Here is a 21,426-nt window from a genome sequence, read left to right as displayed (position 1 = left end):
GACCATTCATGTGTGGGGTTGCTTCTCAGCCAAGGGAGTGGGCTCACTCACCATTTTGCCTAAGAACACAGCCATGAATAAAGAATGGTACCAACACATTGTCCAACACAACCATCCAGGAATAGTTTGGTGATGAACAATGCCTTTTCCAGCATGATGGAGCACCTTGCCATAAGGAGAAAGTGATAACTAAGTGGCTTGGGGAACAAAACATTGATATTTTGAGTCCATGGCCAGGAAACTCCCCAGACCTTAATACCATTGAGAACTTGTGGTCAATCCTCAAGGTTAGGGTTGTGGACAAACAAAACCCTACACATTCTGACTAACTCCAAGCATTGATTATGCAAGAATGGGCTACCATCAGTCAGGATGTGGCCCAGAAGTTAAATGACAGCGTGCCGGGGCAGATTGCAGAGGTCTTGAAGAAGAAGGGTCAACACTGCAAATATTGACTCTTTGCATCAACTTCATGTAATTGTCAATAAAAGCCTTTGACACTCATGAAATGCTTTGTAATTATACTTCAGTATTCCATAGTAACATCTGACAGAAATATCTAAAGACACTGAAGCAGAAAACTTTATGAAAATGTATATTTGTGTCATTCTCGACTTTTGGCCATGACTGTACACTGTACAGACATTTCTTCTGAATTACTCATTATCAGTATCCTCTGGAGACCAGTGGTTCCTCTGACCTCCATGAACAGGGTCTCTCTCCTAGAGGCCCAGAGCAGGCTAACCCTGCAAGGGCTGACCTCACCCTGTCCAGCCTCCCTCTTCCGGTCATTGGAGGATTAGAGATGAGATGGGGATTCTTTTAGTGATAGCATTAGTATCATCACCTCCTCACCCATGACTCGTCTCTCTCTCTCTATCTCCTTTCTCTATCTCCTTTCTCTCTCTCTCTATCTCCTTTCTCTATCTCCTTTCTCTATCTCTCTGCCTATTTTACCGCAGTCTAAACTACCTATCTCTTTCTGTTTCTTCTGTCTCATCTCTGATTCTCTCAAAGCGTCAAACCAGATTTTTTCCATTAGCCCCTCTGGAAGAGTCATCTGGGGTCACGCTCTGGGAGACATTCAGGAAAAGTATTTGTTTGGAGCTCTATGATTCAGTGTGTGTGTGCGTACATGTGTGTGGTGAGTGTTCATGAGCTTCACTGAACAATTTCCCCCTGTTTCCTCTAACTCTCGTCCAGACAAACTCTGCCTAACAGTGTCTTTTAGTTTGTCTAGAAGTCCCTTGCCAAACATTTTACAATCTTGATAGAAGCTTGTGGAGTTGTAGACACACACAACATGCTATATCGGGGGAGGGGGGTTGGGTTGGAGGGTGAGTGTTTGGGATGGTGGATCCAGTCAGGTCAGTGTTTTAGTAATTCACTGCTCCACTAAAGATGTGGGTGGTCCTGTATACCTGGCCAGGTAGGCCAAAGGTGGTCTGGGAATAGGTTTTTCCCCCTATAGTAGCCAGAGAAAGGGAGAGTAAAGTCACTATTCAACAAGTGTGGGAGGTGAGTTAGTGGGGCCACCTCTCGTTAGGCGCCTACACATTCGGGCAACCTATCTTCGTCCAGGCTTTTTACTTTATAGATCAAAGGACCTTCAAAGGCAATCATGTTCAAATTTATGTTCCCCTTTTTGAAGTTAGCTTCTGGCCTACATTGTTGTCGTTAAACCCATCTGGTCACAGAATGTATCATTGTGTCAGTACGATTTAACAGAGCCCTTGAAAGTGAATGCCAGCCGTTTTGTCTTCTCTCTAAGGGCCTGTTGTATGATGGCGTGACTGACCGGCTGGGGGTACAGAGCTGTGTGTGCGTGTGTGCGTGTGTGCGTGCTCCCTCACTGATGAACGGAATGTTATTTCTGATCAGGCAGAGGCGGCCAGGCAAGGGCCCACTGTAATCCTCCTTAGGGGGTGTGTTTATTGTTTCACCTCCTGTGTTGGGGTAGAGGAGTGTGTGTGTGTGTGTGGGGGGGGTGGCATAGATATAGTCCCTGGTGGTCAGGGCAATACGTGGGGGGGATACAGGAGAGGCAACCCATACCCCCCACTCATACACCCACCTTCAACAAACCCTGTTGCCCTGCAGTTCTACTTTCTATATTTGTGGAGCCATCGCAGTGTGAGGTTGTGTGTGAGAGACACACAGCTACTACAAAAACATACACACGTATCTTTCTGGCTCTGCTGCTGATATAAGGGGGGAGATTGGAGGTTGGAAGGAGAAGCTTTATTTTCCCTGAGACTGGAATGCTGGCCCTGGGCCGGCAATGCTGATACCTTTGTTTGTTGTAGTAGAGCTCTGTGTGTGTGTGTGTGGGGGGGGTCTTGAAAGAATTGAGGTGTCTTGAAAAATTATCTCTTATTCCACTCATTCCCATTCTCGTCTTTATGTATTTGTCTTGTTTTTCCATGTCCTCCAATCTGTCTCCCTCCCTGAGAGCATGCTGCCTAGAGCTCTGAAGATCATCTTGGGGTTCCCCCCTGGCTTGTCGCTAGGCTACATAACAGAGTAGTGTCGGGAGTGAGTTTGTGTGCTGATTACAGTGCTAGATCTATACAGCTCTAAAGTTCACATCCTATGAGGCTTTCCTTGTATACTGAAGCACACTAAGAATAAGATGCTGTTTTAAAAGATGCCATTCCACAGTTGCTGTGCCAAAGTTTCTTGAAACTCATCTTTCCAATGGATAGTGATGGTGCTTTTTACTAGAAGTATTTCTTAGTTTGTTAGAAAGAGTCAATTCTGACTCGTTCCCAGTGTGGAAGGGTAGTTGACTCGTCCCGGAAAGGGAAGGGGTGTGAGTGAAACACAGAAATGGAACATCCTTATTGTGATGCCTTTAACAAAGCCAGTCTTCAACACGTGTATCTAATGACAGTGACAGAGAAACAGCCTTTGAATGCCCGAGGTAGATGCCTGAGCTGGTATGATTGGTGCCTTGGTAAAGCTGGAAACAAACTCTCCGTTTGGTATAATAGGTATAGGTATAATGGTTTCCCCTCTCGCCTAACACCCCAGCGGGTGGGAGGGTTTGGTCCATGGTAACACCAAGGGACGGGACTGAAATGTACCCCCAGCAGGGTGAAGCAGGGTGAAGGGGGCTACCTGGGGGCTCACTCTGGCTCGCTAGGGTAACAGGGTGGAGGAACATACATAGAGAGAGCCCTACCTTGCCAAGTCCCCTAAATGCTCTCTCTCCTCTCTCTCGCTCCCCTTTTTGTATCTCCCTGTAACTCGAACTCTGAGCGTTTTCTATGTGAGTTTCCTTTTGCACAACAATCCACACTCAGACCATAATGTGCCCCCCACCATGCCACACCCTGCTCTGCCAACTCAGCTCCTTAGTGAAGCCATAAATATGTCAGCCTCACAGGCTGTTTGGGGCATTTTTCTGCTCCAGCTCCGAATATCCTGGGAGTCCAAATGAAGTCGTTCTGGCAGCGGTTGGATCTAGTCTCCTAAATGACACCCTGTTCCCTAGATAATGCATTACTTTTGAACAGAGCCGTGGGCTCTGAAAATGGGATGCTATTTGGGACAGTCTGGCAACGGTTGGATCTAGGTCTCTGGCTCTAGCTAGTTTCCTCTCCTTTCCTCTGCTGCTGAGACAGGCACATCTCCCGTGGTTGTTGTTCTGCTCAGCTGTGAGGTTCTTGATGATCTACTGTGGCTGCTTTACTTTGACCTACTGATCAAACGTTTATGCAATCCCTAAGCAGATAGTTGTGTGTTATGCAAAATAAAAGAGAGAGCGAGAGAGCGAGCGAGAGAGCGAGAGAGAGAGATGGCTTGGTTACCTTAGCAGCAGGTTTTTTCCAACGTATTGCCTTGGGATTGGTTTGGATACCGCCTGCCTGGCCTGGACAAGGCATTGAGAGTTTATTTTCACTAGACTGTTGCATAAATAGCATACTTTTTGTCACATTCCTGCTGTGAACTGGGTTATAGCACTGCCACAACCTGTTAACAGAGGAATGGTGAAAAAACAACTCAGTTACAAAGATAATTGACACAGTACTGTGTGTGCATGTGGCGTGTGTTTGCAAGCATGTGCGCATGCATTTAGGTTGTGTGAGAGAAAGTGAGAAAAAGAGCATCATCTCTCTCAAGGCAGCAGTCAGTCAGTGCCTGCATGCTCAGTGCTTTTCCTTGGCTTCCCGATTACCTGCAACTTCCATTTTACTGAACTATTCATAAAATACTATTCCTGTTTAGTCATGTTAGGGGACGGTCCAGAGGAGCAGTGTATGTAATGGAGAATTAGAAACATACTCTCCCTTATAGTATTTTATTAGGATCCCCATTAGCTGTTGCTAAAGCAGCAGCTACTCTTCCTGGGGTCTGCACAAAACAAAAGATGACAAAATACAGAACATTAGACAAGAACAGCTCGAGGACTGAACTATATTCATTTAAAATAAGACTAATATAAAACCTGTGTGTGCGTGTATGCGCAGGCGTGAGTGGCAGGTTATGAATCTTTCCCTAGAGGTAGCTCCAGCTGGTCACTAGCTGGCACAGGCACAAAGTCAGAAAACCCTAACCTAACCTTAACCACACTGCTTACCCTAACTGAAGAAAAAGACTAGGGCTAGGACAGTCTTAGCTCGGCTCAGGACGGCCACCATGGTGCATCGGTCAGAATGTGAATCATTACACAGTTGAACACAGTAACGAACAGAGCACATAGGGGGAGGGCGTGGACGAAGGTTACCTGTGGGTAGGATGTGTTGAGGCTTGTAAAGCCTTGGAGATAGGATATGGGTAACAAGGATGTGCAAGGAGGAAGGCCTCTGATGTTTCTAGACAGTTGGACGGCTTGGGTTTGTTTTGCCAGCCGGAAGGCATGGGGTTGGCATGCTGGCCACCCACTGTCTTGGAGGTTGCACAATTGCCACAGGAAAGGAGACCTGTAGGGCTTGGCATGTTGGTTACTGGAGAGGAAAGGCCCGGAGGTGGCACGCTGACCACTGGAAAGGGAAGGCCCTGGGTTGGAGTTGGACTGGTGGCTCCCTGGATCCGAGCTGGAGGACGAGGCTTGGTAGAGTCTGGTGTGCTGGCCACAGGAGGGGAGCTTGGAGGGGCAGAGCCTGGATTAGATATCGACAGAGCCTGGATTAGATAGGAGCTTGATGTGGGTCCACTGTACCCGCTGCTCCTGCGTTCTCTTGTAGATTACTTTAAATGTCTCTTAGCCTAGGAGGAGCTGGTACTGGAAGGGGGTGAAGATTTCTTTGTGTTTCTGGGTTCGGTGTGTGCGTTTTGAAGGCTTTTGGGGATGACTCCTGCACCTCCTTCTGGTAGGTTGTCTGGTTCCAAGGCAGCAGTCTTATCCGGCTCGAAGGACCATGAAGAAAAGGACTAGGGCGGAACAGTAAGCTAGGTTCCAGACTGTTTCTGCCACAACGGTGCACCGGTCATAACGTGAATCAGGAGATGGAGCAGGAATCCAGATTTAGAGGTATTTATTACACAGTTTAACACAGGGACAAACAGAATACATGGGGAGAGGGTTTGGATGGACATTAGGATGAGGTTAGGTGTTGGGGCTTGTAAGGCCTGTAGGTAGAATTTGGATAACAAGGATGTGCTTTAGGATGTGGTGTTCTGGATGAGAGATACAAAAATGAAACATTAGGAAAACAAAGAAATTAACATAAAGGTGCAGGCATGTCAAGGTAGTGCCAAGTGACTATGGGTATAAATAGACTTAACATATAACATCTATAAACTAAGGAGACTGCCAACACATAAACTAAGGAGACTGCCAACACATAACTAGAACAAAGGGCCCATAGCATTTAGCATCATTAGAAAACGGAGGGCATGGCTATACAAATAAATAATAGGGCAAGTACTATATATTATTTAGGACTTACATTCTCCAAACAGTATAATAACAAAGGGCACTTACTTCATCATATAATGCAGGAGGAATGCTAGGGCTACCCAGTGGCATCACCAAAATAATATCCTAGTGTGTAGGAAGGAGCATGCTGCATCAATAAGGAACTGAAAGGGGTGAAAAGGGCAGAGGAGAGATGATTTGGGAGTGTAAACAGGTGTGGAGGAAAGGGTTGTTGCCCGAGGTAAATGGAGACAGTTAGAAGACTGTATGGGGTGGCATGACACTTCACAACACTAGCCTTAAATTAAGACCAAAAGGCACATTTTTGTTTTCATGAATTGTTGAATATAGACAATTTTGACTTTGCAGCTGGTCCATCTAGCGGAAATCGCTCAGTTCTGCCTACAGGGCAAGATTCATGACTATAAAGGGTTGTTGCCCAAGGTAAACGGAGACAGTTAGAAGACTGTATGGGGTGGCATGACACTTCACAACACTAGCCTTAAATTAAGACCAAAAGGCACATTTTTGTTTTCATGAATTGTTGAATATAGACAATTTTGACTTTGCAGCTGGTCCATCTAGCGGAAATCGCTCAGTTCTGCCTACAGGGCAAGATTCATGACTATAAACGTCAACCTGCGTGCGAGTGTGTTACCCTCTAGGCCAAGTATGCAAATCCCAAGGTAACCACTCGGTGAGAATCACTGACCATAGCAAACCTCTCAGTCTTTTAAGGCTCCAAGTTACTCCTATCATCACTGAACAAAGACAGTCCAGTCGTCTCTCTAGTCCTTCCGTGACGTCAAAGATGTACTAAATACCTGGAAAGATCTGATAAAGCTGGATGTTTTGTATACCTAATGAAGTTCAGTGTGTTTGTTGCTTCTCTGGGGTGCATAGCTTTGTCATTAGCCTTTTCCCATTCTGATTGGCATTCCCATTCCATTCTTTAACTTTTCCTTCTCTGCATTAGTCTTATGTTCATCCTCGTCTATGCTATGGGATGTCCAGCCGAAACTCCAACGATCATTGATGCCGCATGAACTCGCCTGTTCCAACTCAATTACCCAATGGCCATGGAATAAAAATTAAGCTATTTATTTCTGTATTCATGCTCCAACTATTAGTAGTCTAGTCCCAGATCTGTTTGTGCTATCTTGCATGACAGTGACCATAGGAGTTGGAAAGACAGCATAAACAGATCTGGGACCAGGGTACCTAGGACAGAACAGTCAAAACTCCGTTGTGAATTTCAAAAGGCCCTTCTCATTCATAGGAGGGCCTAGCTCTCAGCGTGTAGCCCTGGGCAGGGGCGGTTTAGCAGCGGAGTGGGTATCAGTTGGAGAGTGGAGCTGGCACCCTCTTTTACATAACAGCCAGGGTGGCCACTCAGTCTGTTCGACTAGGCTGTCTAGATGTAGGCTTGGGCGGTATCCAGATTTTCACACAGTTTCTGTACCATATTGGGATATGCATTATTACTGGAAGTACACACGAGGTCCGCTATTTCTCAAAATAAGTATTATTACAACAATTGACTCACTAAAGTGCAAGGACAAATACCAGAACGTGCACCCATGAAGGGCCCCAGGACCGAGTTTGGGAAACCTTGTACTAGCCTATATTTCCCCCTCCACCGCATGTATCTGCACACCCTCTGAGCTTTGTTTGACTTTAGGGAACCCCTCCACCAGTCCACCACCCACACACCTCTAGTCTGTATCTGTCATGCACTGAACATCCCCAGTTGTATTTTCCAGTCTGGGCTAATTTACTCATCCATGCAATGTAAATACCTAATCCGGAACTGTTTAGGGGGTCCAGGTGGTAAGAACGAGACGGACGGGCCCCAGAACTGTTCCCCACTCTATTTCACACACACACACACACACACACACACACACACACACACACACACACACACACACACACACACACACACACACACACACACACACACACACACACACACCCCAGCGCCTGTCTGTATTCAGGGGTCGGTGCGTTTGACTCCCGGGCCCCTGAGGGCCCCAGTTGCCGTCCCTGGGACAGATCACCTCCTGTGAGGTCACGTCAGAGGAAATGCCTGAGGGGTGAAGTCAAGGGGGTTAGGGTTAGTCTGTGTGTGCGTGCGTATCTGCGTGGTGCGTGTGTTTGTACTCCCGCCCGTTAGTTGGTGGGTTGTTGAGGATTCCTAGGAGGCTGCAGCTGTGATGGCAGAGGCTCCAGTCCTGTCACAGTGTGCCACATCGGGAGGCAGAGGGGAAGGAGAGGGGCAACCGCAGTGGTGGAGGCTGGGTGGCTGTGGGGGAATGGTGGAGTAGCCCTGGGAGAAGGGAAGAGTAGTGAGAAGTAGAGAGAAATGTAGATGAAACTGAATAAAGGGGAAATCTTGACTTATTTGATTTGGTTCCTTACGCAATATGAGGCCAAAGACAAGTGGAAAGTAGATCTGAAATCTATTGTGGATCATTCGAAACAACTTGTGTACCCTTAGGGCATTTACTGTGCATCTTAATTGGAGTGCTGAAGGTGTTGCACTGACAACCTTCTGAAGGAAAACATGTCTGTTCTAATTTCAATAGATATTTGGTCCAATTAAAACGGCTATTTTCCATGCTGTTTATTAGATAGACATTCAGTCGTTACTTCATAGTATCTACTTGTGACCACTAATGAACTAGAGTACGGTGTACTTATAGGTGAAAAGGAGACAATGTTCTTGGGAGCAGAAGAGGGAGGAGAGAGAGAAGAAAGGGGGAAAATGTGGATGAGGTGGCAGAGGAGATGCCTTTGGTGCTCTGTGAGATGCTGCAAAAGTGGTTGAGTTTTGTGTGGAATGAGGTTGAGCCTTCGCAGATGAGGAACCAGCCGGTACGGCCTGGTCTGTGTGATGATTGTTTACACAGGTGCTGTTGTGTCTGAGAGCCAGAGCCACAAGATCATCCAAAATCACACTTAGAGTCCCTCTACAAAACAAACCCTTGCAGCCTTCCAAAAAGAAACAAAAAAAAACATAGAACTTAAAGGGTAAAGGGCCTCATGTTCTACTATGTTTCATTGAGGATCCAAGGGAGGTCTTGGATTTGTGTGTGGATGTGTGTAATGCATAGCAAGTGTATGTATTCGTGTGTGGGAGAGTGAGAAAGAGTAAGCGTTTGTGTTATCTGTGTTGTGCTGTGCCGTGGCCCGCATGGCAGTCTCTACCTGGATGACTTCATGGCTTGGCCCGGGTGTCTGGTATGAGGAGAAGCAGAAGCCTTCGATTAGCAAACAGCTAGGCTGAGGTCATGGTGAGATAGGGGCCTGTGGAAACACTGATGTTACACTAACATCACATTGGCCCCAGGCCCCGCGGCAGTCACAGCTCCCTGGGGACCCCCAAAACCCGGGACAGTCAAAACCAGAATAGGCGGACCTCAGACCAGGCTATACTGACCAAATCCAGTCCACCACCAAACAGCTGGTCCTCTTCTATGGAGACACACACACAGGGGCAGCTGACCCAGAGAACGGGCCAGGAACTTTGACTTGGATGGATCGTTTTTTAATCCGCCAAACCTTTTTTAGGTTAGTGTGGGTCTCTCGCTACCCCATTTCCACCACCGTGGCCATATAAAAAGTTTTACATACTTCCTCTGTTATGACATAACCTTGTGGCTCGCAGAGATGATGTCATGATGATCTCTTGGACAGACTGGTTTGGTTTACGTGATTTCGTACTCTACTCCGGAACCTGGCTGATGGTGGATCATGTGCCTCTTTTCGCTCGTGTTATGTAGCAATATGATGACTTGAGCATAATACCTTCATTTCATCTCTGGACGCTGTTTATTAGGCTGTCCCAGGTATTCATTTAATCTCTGGACGCTGTTTATTAGGCTGTCCCAGGTATTCATTTCCACATATCATTGAGAGCTCTCCTATTGGTGTGTCATGTGTGTGTACTATATCTCATTGCAATAAACATCTGTCCGTGACTGCACGCGCCTAGATATGCACTTGTGTGTGTATGTGCCTTAACCCTGTCTGTCTATGTGTGTTTTCTAGACGGAGGCCATGCGGCGAGCTCTGAAGGAGCTGGACCTAAACATCGTTGAGATGTCAGATGAGAACGCCACTCTGGACGGAGGAGACGTCCTCTTTACAGGTACACAACGTTCCACTAATCACACACCATTTAAAGCCACGGGCATCACCATCCTCTTAGTTATCACTATGGAAACGGATACAGTATTCAGCAAAGCTAAACATGTATGACCACTTGATCATGCAAATGATATGACCCATCACCACAGGTGGTGAACAAAAATGGTGTGCAAATTACAACTGGCTGACTGTCATATCTTTCTATGTGACCTCACAATAGTGTTTTTCCTTACAGCAGTCTGCCCCGTTGCATGATTGAAAATGATTAGCTCAGATGGCAATATTATACCCCCATCTCTCACACACACACACACCCTATTTCATCACAATAGGAACCTTGTTCCACAACAGTCATCTCACAATGAACTTGCTGAGAACGTACTGTAGGTAGGGTGCTAGTGAGGTGAGGTCTTTATTATGGTCTACTCTGTACATTCTGTAACAGTTGTGCAGCTTTGCCTGTGAATGTTATGTGGGTCATGCTCTACACCATGCAGGGCTTGGAAAAAGCACTAGAACACTTAATTGAGTTTCTAGACGCTGGCTCTCTGTGGTACGTTCCTCCCATCTCCTATCCAGCTGAAATTGGTTTCACTTGGCAAGCAGGGCTAGGAACATTTCCTCTTGGCAACGTCGTCGCTAACGGCTCATTTATAAAAGCTCAACGGCTACGCCCATTCTCTCTGCAATGCTCTTGAGTGGCGACCCAAACGTTCAGGCCGTACCTTCTCTATTTCTGTTATATCTTTCTCTCCATCCATACTGACCACAGGTTGTTGTCTGTTTCTCCTCAGGTAGAGAGTTTTTTGTGGGGCTTTCCAAACGCACCAATCAGAAAGGAGCAGAGATCCTGGCCGATGTGTTCAAGGTGAGTGAGAACAGACTAGAGCAGTGCACCCTGGGAATATTCAGACTGACTTCCTGTGTCCTCAAGCCACCATTACTGCCCCCCTGAGGTAATCATGGTCTCATTCAGGGGCCTCAAGGGCCTCAAGGCATTTAAATACGCTATTGTCTCGGAAATGGATTAGATGGCAAACAGGAATGTATGGCTAGGAGAAGAGGGTGATTCCAGTGGTTTCGGGAAAGAATGCCTTTTGCTGATTCATGGGGTCATTTCCTGGCGAGTTCAACACCCAACAGGAATTTGACCTTTCCTCGCTGCCCTGTTTCCGCTCCTGTCTGTGTCCAATTTAAATTCCACGACGGTATCTCTCTCAGCCTCTCGCTGTTATTCATTATCCTTGATAAGTCAGGTATTGATGATGCGGCTCTTGGAAAACATACAAGGCTTTTTCCCCTCTACAGCTCCCATTGTTTTTCCTCCTTCCTTTATTAAATTCAGGATACTTTTACAGCCTGTTCTGCTCAGGCCAGGATTATCCACATATGTGATTGGGGGGGTTAAATATGTAAAGGACAGTCTCTTACCCTTGTTGAGTGAAGGACATGCGAGAGGAAGATCAAAGTGCATGGGGAGACATCTCTACCAGGCTATTGTCTTGTCTTCCATTCAAGATCATAACACTTAATACTGTATCTTCAGGCCAAAGGTATGTGGACACCTGCTCTTTGAACATCTCATTCTAAAACCATGGGCAGTAATATGGAGTTAGTCCCCCCTTTGTTGCTATAGCACCCTCCACTCATATCCGAAGGCTTTCCATTAGATGTTGGAACATTGCTGCAGGGACTTTCTTCTATTCAGCCACAAGAGCATCAGAGAGGTCTGGCACTGATGTTGGGTGATTAGGCCTGGCTCTCAGTTGGTGTGCCAATTCATCCCAAAGGTGTTTGATGGGGTTAAGGCCAGGGCTCTGTGCAGCTCGTCAAGTTCTTCCACACCGATCGACAAACGATTTCTTTATGGACCTCGCTTTGTGTACTAGGGCATTATCATACAGAAACAGGAAAGGGCCGTCGCAAACTGTTGCCCCAAAGTTGGAAACACAGAATCCTCTAGAATGTCATTGTATGTGGTAGCGCTAAGATTTCCCTTCACTGGAACAAATGGGCCTAGCCCGAACCATGAAAAACAGCCTGAGTTAATTATTCCTCCTCCACCAAACTTTACAGTTGGCACTATGCATTGGGGCAGAAATCGCCGAAATCCACTAATTGACCTGGGGCTAGCGGGTATTTGCCATCTCCCTGTAAATGAATGAACATGTATTACAAGTAGGGCAGTTAACATTGTAAGGAATCTTCACTCAAAACTTCTCTCTCTGCTGAACACAACTCTAGGATTGTCCATGGGATATGAAGGGTTGTTATCATGTGTCTCACGATAAGCTCAGGGGAGGACATTTGCCTGCTGCTATCTTTTCTGAGTCACTGTTTGGGCTAAACTGCCGCTTCATAAAGGAATGAGGACTGTATTGAACTGTGCTTATAATGTCAAAATACCCTCAAATGGGAAATATCCATTGCCAACTGGACAGAGGCGCTTTCCATTTCAGCACCACAGAGCTCCGCTATACCTGTCTCAATGAGTGGAGATGCAGGAGAAGCGCTGTCCATTCAGCGGTGCTGAATATGGGCGCGTCCTCATCGCCCTATTAAACCGTATGTGTTGAGTCTCCCTTTGTACTTCCGGGTTTCACCATTTGTTTGGTAAAGTTTTATTTGTTCAATGTTTTTGACTATAGAACCATGGCTGAACTGAACTTGACAAAGTAATTAATGATTCCTCTGATACTCCTGTGTGGAAGTTGTAGCTCTATTTGAACTTCTCCCTCAAATGGTCCCCTCCTGTGTCCTCTCTCACCTCCTTTTGAAAAAGGTCCAAGTTAATCGAGGAGAGTGAACATGGATGAGCGTTTTTCAAACGTGTGCACGTTTTTCTCCTCTGACAAAACAAAAGCTGATTCAAAGGAGATGTGGCAGATTTAAACACACTTCTGCGCTGGGATGCACATGAGTATCCTCGATGAAAAGGTGGCTATTGAGGAGGGGAGGACACTTCTTTTTGCATACTAACGAATTGATGCACTCCTCTACTACTTATTGGTCTCCGGGCCATGGAGGAGAGAAGACGGTCTTTTGCCCAAACCCCTATGATCTCGATCCCCCTCTACCTCTGCTAGCCCCTGGTCATGTTACACTAGCCCTTTCTTAACCTCAGATAGCCCCTGGTCAAACCGTGCTAGCACCACCTCAACTGTTAACCCCAGGTCAAGCTACACTAGCTCCACCTCAACCGCTAGCCCCAGGTCATGCTGTGCTAGCTCCACCTCAGCTAGCCCCAGGTCATGCTGTGCTAGCTCCACCTCAGCTAGCCCCAGGTCAAGCTACACTAGCTCCACCTCAGCTAGCCCCAGGTCATGCTGTGCTAGCTCCACCTCAGCTAGCCCCAGGTCATGCTGTGCTAGCTCCACCTCAGCTAGCCCCAGGTCATGCTGTGCTAGCTCCACCTCAGCTAGCCCCAGGTCATGCTGTGCTAGCTCCACCTCAGCTCCACCTCAGTCAAGCTACACTAGCTCCAGCTCAATATCCTGATGGTGCCCATCCTTGGTATATGTTCTCAAACCCCATACCTGGAGCATACCATGTACCCCCTGTCAGTATACCACCAGCTGCCAATGTGGTAAACCTGTTTATAGTTAGCATCAGCCCATGGGATACCAAATCCATCATCACATCAGAAGTGGAAGGGAAAGTGATTTTGCACATTCTGCCTTTCAGAATCTACCTTTATTTACCTATAAACAATCAAGAAATGTATCAGTCATGTTGGTCAAATCAGAAGGAGCCCACAGACTCCTAGCCCTCAGACTTCTAGCCCTCAGACTTCTAGCCCTCAGACTCCTAGCCCTCAGACTCCTAGCCCTCAGACTCCTAGCCCTCAGACTCCTAGCCCTCAGACTCCTAGCCCTCAGACTCCTAGCCCTCAGACTCCTAGCCCTCAGACTTCTAGCCCTCAGACTCCTAGCCCTCAGACTTCTAGCCCTCAGACTTCTAGCCCTCAGACTCCTAGCCCTCAGACTTCTAGCCCTCAGACTCCTAGCCCTCAGACTTCTAGCCCTCAGACTCCTAGCCCTCAGACTTCTAGCCCTCAGACTCCTAGCCCTCAGACTTCTAGCCCTCAGACTTCTAGCCCTCAGACTCCTAGCCCTCAGACCTCTAGCCCTCAGACTTCTAGCCCTCAGACTCCTAGCCCTCAGACTCCTAGCCCTCAGACTCCTAGCCCTCAGACTTCTAGCCCTCAGACTCCTAGCCCTCAGACTCCTAGCCCTCAGCCCTCAGACTCCTAGCCCTCAGACTCCTAGCCCTCAGACTCCTAGCCCTCAGACTTCTAGCCCTCAGACTCAGACTCCTAGCCCTCAGACTTAGCCCTCAGCCCTCAGACTCCTAGCCCTCAGACTCCTAGCCCTCAGACTCCTAGCCCTCAGACTTCTAGCCCTCAGACTTCTAGCCCTCAGACTCCTAGCCCTCAGACTTCTAGCCCTCAGACTTCTAGCCCTCAGACTCCTAGCCCTCAGACTCCTAGCCCTCAGACTTCTAGCCCTCAGACTCCTAGCCCTCAGACTCCTAGCCCTCAGACTTCTAGCCCTCAGACTTCTAGCCCTCAGACTCCTAGCCCTCAGACTTCTAGCCCTCAGACTCCTAGCCCTCAGACTCCTAGGACCTATGAGATAAAAGGCATGTATAACTTGCACTACTAAAGGATTTATTTATGTGTTCTTGCAATAAGATCCACACTGTGTACAAAACATAAGGAACACCTTCCTATTATTGAGTTACCCCTTTTTGCCCTCAGTACAGCCTCAATTCGTCACAGCATGAACTCTACAAGTTGTCGAAAGAGTTCCATAGGGATGCTGGCCCATGTTGACTCCAATGCTTCCTACAGTTGTGTCAAGATGGCTGGATGTCCTTTGGGTGGTGGACCATTCAGATTGTTGGGTTAAATGTTGAAGACACATTTCAGTTTTATGCGTTCAGTTGTGCAACTGACTAGGTATCCCTATTCCTGTTCCCTTTCTCATTCTTAATACACACGGGAAACTGTTGAGTGTGAAAACCCCATCAGTGTTGCAGTTCTTGACACACTCAAACCGGTGCCCCTGGCAGCTACTACCATATCCAGTTCAAAGGCACTTATATATGTTGTCATGCCCATTTGCCCTTTGAATGGCACACATGCACAATCCATGTCTCAAGGCTAACCTGTCTCCTCCCCTTCATCTACACAGATTGAAGTGGATTTGATAAGTGACATCAATAAGGGATCATAGCTTTCACCTGGAACCACCTTAAAAGTACACCTTGGAGAACTTCAATCCACTATCAGACATCAAAATATCACCTCGCAAGTTGCGAGACATTTTATAGCACAAAGGCACTATTAATGAATGACTTTGTGTGGCGGTCGGAAAAAAGCTTATCCACCGCGCAGAGGATATACAATTTTAAATTCCGTATCACCACACGGTTTAAACAAAGAACTAGATTTCACCTCCTTCCTGTTTAGACTCATTTAGACTCATACAAAAACACTGTCCATATCATATTTTGCATATAATTTATGAGTTATCCCCACATATTTATGAACAATCAAATGTCCTTTATGGTTAGCTATCTCATAAACCAGACACCTAAGGCAATTGTTTCATGCCTGATACCCCCAGTAGCCCTTTGTGTCTGCTCCCATACCCTAACATTCTTTGTGATTGTTACTTGTCTATATGTAGACCAGAGAGTCACGGTTATTATAGTAAATTAAAACGAATAATGAAAACAAAAATATGAATTAACAAACCTTCATGAAAATCTAAAACTATACTGAAACTATTATCTTAGACCCTGAAACGAAATAAAAATAAAAACCCATCATGAATTATGTTCACTTTTAGTTTTTTTCCCTAAACTTTGGGCAGAAATCTAATGGGGTTGTCAATAGGATCGAATGGAGTTGTCAATAGGATCGAATGGGGTTATCAATAGGATCTAATGGAGGAATCAATAGGATCAAATGTGGGAATCAATAGAATCTAATGGGGTTATCAATAGGATTTTCAAACTTTTTGGGGGTGGGGGTTCAAGCTACTGAATCTGGTGGGTAAATGCAGCCAGGAGATAGCTGTAACGATATTCATAGGTGGAAGAAGGTGAAGAGGACCAAGGTGCAGCGTGGTACGTGTTCATGGTAGATTTAATAAAGAAACTGAACACTAGAACAAAAACCAAAACAAAGAACAAACTAAACAGTTCTGTCTGGTGCAGATGTAACAGTATAACTTTAGTCCGTCCCCTCGCCCATACCCGGGCGCGAACCAGGGACCCTCTGCACACATCAACAACAGTCACCCACGAAGCATCGTTACCCATCGCTCCACAAAAGCCGCGGCCCTTGCAGAGCAAGGGGAACCACTACTTCAAGGTCTCAGCGCAAGTGACGTCACCGATTGAAACGCTATTTAGCGCGCACCACCGCTAACAAGCTAGCTATTTCATAATTTGGTCACACTATTTGGTTTTCCGGTGAGACGCAATATATTTTTTATAAAGTGCTTTAGACTGTATACTAGACTACTGAGATGGAAGGAAACCAAATAAATAAGTTGTTCATCTAACATGTCCAAGCAGGAATGCATTGTTCAAAATATTTTTGTGCAGCCTAATCCAGTGATTGTCATGAATTGTGAGTTGTCAATAGGGTGTTTTTCTATTTGACTGTTGAGATAGGGCTCAAGGAGGACAAGGAAGAGCTGGGAATGAGGAGGAAAGGACAATAGTGGAAGTGCATAAAGATGGCGGCCCCCAATGCACTTACCAGAAATGCCTCATTTGCTGTACTGTACATTGCTCTCCTTTACTTTGTGTGTAGTCAATAGCACAGTATACATGATCCCAATTCTAGCTCCAAGACGGCGGCAATTTAAACCTAAAAAGTACTGATTTATTGGCACGTGGAGACATGTTGCACATCGTAGTTTAAAAACTCAGTGGTAAAACAAACATTCAGACTGTCAGGAAATGCTGTTCCTTCAGAGAGGATCGGTTTGTTTTGATCTAGGCCTACTGTTAAAGTGGCACACCACTCTCCCTTTTACCTCATTTAACACCTCAATAGGTGGTCCATGTAAGTCATGACACACGTAATGTGGACCAGGCCAGAGAAACAGGGGCAGATATGATGTGGAAGATATCGGTCGGATGACAAAGCGGATGACACTCCATATAACATGTCCATTCCTGCCTCAGTAAACCTGGGATTCCAACCCATGTCACAACACAACCTACTCCAGATGCTAATTAATAGCTCACCAGAACCCCTGTTACCATGGGGTAGATATGGTATGACAGACCAAAGTAGGATGACTCCACATCGTCAGTCGCTCTCTGAGCAGCAGCAGTAGTCTGGTCCTCCAGAAACAAACCATGGAACAGGGAGCTCTAGACTAGAACTATAGCCATGGAGCAGATGAGACAGAACAGAGCAGGATGACCAGCAGCCAGGCGGCCGTATAGACAGAGCAGGATGACACTCAACATCAACAGTCTCTGAGCAGCAGCCAGGCGGCCGTATAGGAGTGTCTGGCACGCAAGGCCAGAGAAAGACGCAGCTCCCAGTAAATACTAGCCTCTGCCAAGTCCCCAAAAAGTCCTCCTACTCCACATTTACTGGATTGGTTGAACAGTGCGGAAGAGAACCTTTCCGACAGCTTCTTCTCGTCGAGACCAGTATATAGGGGATCTAATGTCAAGCGTTAAATTTACGCCTGCTAGGTTTTTACAGACTGAGGGGAGGGGCCAGTGGCCTGGGGCTCTGGTGACCTCAGAATCTCAACTAACCAGTGGCCTGGGGCTCTGGTGACCTCAGAATCTCAACCAACCAGTGGCCTGGGGCTCTGGTGACCTCAGAATCTCAACCAACCAGTGGCCTGGGGCTTTAGGGACCTCATCTCTAAGACTCTCAACCAATGCCGGTTCGGTTACCTTTCCCACTGGGACCTGTCTAGTCCAATGATGTTAGGGCTTGCATGTTTGCAGGACTATGCTGTGTAATCCAGTAGGTTTGTTGTGTGTTTGCAGGACTATGTCCACGGTCCCTGTAATGCAGTAGGGTTGTTGTGTGTTTGCAGGACTATGCCGTATCCACTGTCCCTGTCACTGATGGCCTACACCTGAAGAGCTTTTGCAGCATGGGAGGACCAGGCCTCATCGTGATTGGCACCAGCGAACCGGCACAGAAAGCCCTGAAGGTATCAGTCACCATTGAGTGCATGGGTCATGCAAGATAGGTCTATGTTCAGAGGACAGAGTTGGACTTACTTTCTTACTTTCCTTTGCAGCATCTTGTAAATTATGTTTAGATTAATACATGTTTAATAGCGTTTGCAGAAAACATAACTGAAATAAAACTCCTATCTCATCCCAATAGATTTTCTTCAAGTTCAATTTGTGGTGGTCATTCTCATACAACAAAAAATTATTTAAACAGTACGGTGCTTAATTGCTTTCTCTTTTCAAGAGCTATTTCAAGTTACCCATAATCATAAGTCAATGTTTATAAGTCCAGGTAGCAGATAATGGACCCTATCAGTTTATGTAGTTGGTGCTGTATATTAACTAATGGCTTCTAACTTGAAACATTTTTGTCAGTTTACAATTTGACAATGTATGCTCGTCTTAAATTTAAAAACACAAAGACCTGGCTCTGTCGCAGCCGGCCGAAACCGGAAGGTCCGTGGGGCGACGCACAATAGGCCTAGCGTCGTCCGTGTTAGGGAGGGTTTGGCCGGTAGGGATATCCTTGTTTCATCGCGCACTAGTGACTCCTGTGGCGGGCTGGGTGCAGTGCATGCTGACCAGGTCGCGAGGTGTACTGTGTTTCCTCCGACACATTGGTGCGGCTGGCTTCCGGGTTGGATGCGAGCTGTGTTAAGAAGCAGTGCGGCTTGGTTGGGTTGTGTTTCAGAGGGCGCATTGGCTCTCGACCTTCGTCTCTCCCGATCCCGTACGGGAGTTGTGGCAATGAGACAAGACAGTAATTACTAACAATTGGATACCACGAAATTGGGGAGAATTTTATATATTTTTTTTATAAAAAAACACAAACACTGCTGGATATCTCAGATGCCAAGATCAGTGGAGGAACATATTCCCTGTTGCCTACTCTACGTGGTAAACTATAAGTGGCACTTCACTTTTTAATATGGAACATGGCTGAAATCATTTTTATACAATATACAATATTCACAAGACACAATTACAGTCTTTATGGAATAAAAATCTAATTTCTTTCTTTGTGGTCCTTCTGTAGCTCAGTTGGTAGAGCATGGCGCTTGTAACGCCAGGGTAGTGGGTTCGATTCCCGGGACCACCCATACGTAGAATGTATGCACACATGACTGTAAGTTGCTTTGGATAAAAGCGTCTGCTAAATGGCATATATTATATTATTATATTATTATTATATTAATTATATGTGGAAATCAATTATGTACAGTGACTTCAGAAAGTATTCACACCCCTTCACTTTTTCCACATTTTATTGTTACAGCCTGAATTTAAAGTTTTATAAATCGCTGGCCCACATAATGTCAAAGTGGGATTGTGTTTTTTGAAGGAAAAACACATACATACATACAATTATCTGTAAGGTTCTTTAGTCGAGTAGTGAGTTTTAAATACAGATTCAACTACAAAAACCTGCGAGGTTTTCCAATGTCTCGCACACATATTGAACATCCATTTGAGCATGGTGAATTGATTAAATATGGTGACTTTAAAACAGTTAGAATTGAATGGTTACTCCACAATACCTAATTGACAGAGTGAAAATAATAAACGTATTCCAAAACATCCTGTTTGCAACGAGGCAATATTCAAGTAATACTGCAAAAAAAATGTGGAAAAGCAATTAACATTTTGTCCTGAAAACAAAGTGTTATGTTTGGGGAAAGCCCAATACAACACATTACTGAGAAATACTCTCCATATTTTCAAGCACAGTGGTGGTTGAATCATGTTATGGGTATGCATGTAATTGTTTAAAATTATTTTTAAAAAGAACAAGCAAAATCCTAGAGGAAAACCTGGTTCGGTCTGCTCTCCACCAGATACTGGGAGATGAATTCACCTTTCAGCAGGACAATAACCTAAAACACACTTACCAAGAAGACAGTGAATGTTACTGAGTGGCAGAGTTACAGTTTTGGCAAGACCTGAAAAAGGTTGTCTAGTAATGATCAACTACCAGGTGTGAAAAGGTCTTAAGAGACTTACCTTGAAAGACTCGCAGCTGTAATCGCTGCCAAAGGTGCTTTTGCAATGTATTGACTCAGGGGTGTGAATACTTATGTAAATGAGATATTTCTGTAATTCATTTTTAATAAATTTGCAAACATTTCTAAAAACATGTTTTCACTTTGTCATTATGGGTTATTGTGTGTAGATTTTTGAATTCAGGCTGTAACAACAAACTGTGGAATAAGTTAAAGTGTATGAATGCTTTCTGAAGGCATTGTATATAAACCCTGGATAGCCTACACTATGTCTTGGCCAATAAGAGCCTTTGAAGCCACCGAGCTACCATTATCCTACTCCTCCTTTGATTAATGGAAGTGAATCAGGGAAAAACGATATCTCCACATTAAAATAGCCAATTTGTCAACAATGCCACAATGTGCGCCAGCCAGCACCAATTCGAGGGATGTGGGAAGACATTTCATAAGCAAGTATCTAAAATGTTGTTTTTGGTCTATTTTGAGAGTCAGACTGCTCCTGACAGCTTCTGTTACTGTGTAACCATAGCAACACAAGCATGCAAATGTCCGTGCATGCTAGCTAGCGACCCCTTAAAAATGAGTGGAGTCGGCTATTTCAGCATCACCCGTTGCTGACAGGAGTATGAAATCGAGCAGACAGCCATGCAATCTCCGTAGGCAAAACATTGGCAGCAGAGTGTCCTTAATGAAGAACTCAGTGACTTTCAACGTGGCACCGTTATAGGATGCCACCTTTCCAACAAGTCAGTTTGTCAAATTTCTGCCCTGCTAGAGCTGCCCCGGTCAACTTTTAGTGCTTTTATTGTGAAGTGAAAACATCCAGGAGCAACAACAGCTCAGCCGCAAAGTGATTGGCCACACAAGCTCACAGAACGGGACCACCGTTCTGTGTGTCCTCGGTTGCAACACTCACTACCGAGTTCCAAACTGCCTCTGGAAGCAAAGTCCACAAGAACTGTTCGTCGGGAGCTTCATGAAATGGGTTTCCATGGCCGAGTAGCCGCACACAAGCCTAAGATCACCATGCGCAATGCCAAGGGTTGACTGTAGTGGTGTAAATCTCACCGCCATTGGACTCAGGAGCAGTGGCAACGCATTCTCTGGAGTGATGAATCACTCTTCTCCATCTGGCAGTCCGACAGACAAATCTGTTTTCGGCGGATGCCAGGAGAACGC

The 21,426-nt window shown here is 45.8% G+C and overlaps 1 protein-coding gene across 4 annotated transcripts in view; it reads left to right on the top strand.

The window, feature by feature from the left end:
* Positions 1 to 21,426, top strand: part of LOC118358844 (N(G),N(G)-dimethylarginine dimethylaminohydrolase 1-like) — a 142,597-nt gene that overhangs the window by 96,738 nt on the left and 24,433 nt on the right. For 3 of the 4 annotated variants that reach the window (XM_052480071.1, XM_035736789.2, XM_052480069.1), the window contains exons 2-4: positions 9,917 to 10,016; positions 10,810 to 10,883; positions 18,103 to 18,222. In XM_052480071.1, the coding sequence (XP_052336031.1) occupies positions 9,917 to 10,016; positions 10,810 to 10,883; positions 18,103 to 18,222 (294 nt within the window). The remainder of the gene's footprint in view (positions 1 to 9,916; positions 10,017 to 10,809; positions 10,884 to 18,102; positions 18,223 to 21,426) is intronic. The other variant, XM_052480070.1, reaches the window with a different exon arrangement.

This window comes from Oncorhynchus keta, chromosome 26 (genome assembly GCF_023373465.1).
Source record: "Oncorhynchus keta strain PuntledgeMale-10-30-2019 chromosome 26, Oket_V2, whole genome shotgun sequence".
Taxonomy (NCBI): domain Eukaryota; kingdom Metazoa; phylum Chordata; class Actinopteri; order Salmoniformes; family Salmonidae; genus Oncorhynchus; species Oncorhynchus keta.
Note: the sequence above shows the minus strand (reverse complement) of the source record. Positions and strands in the feature narration are given on the sequence as shown.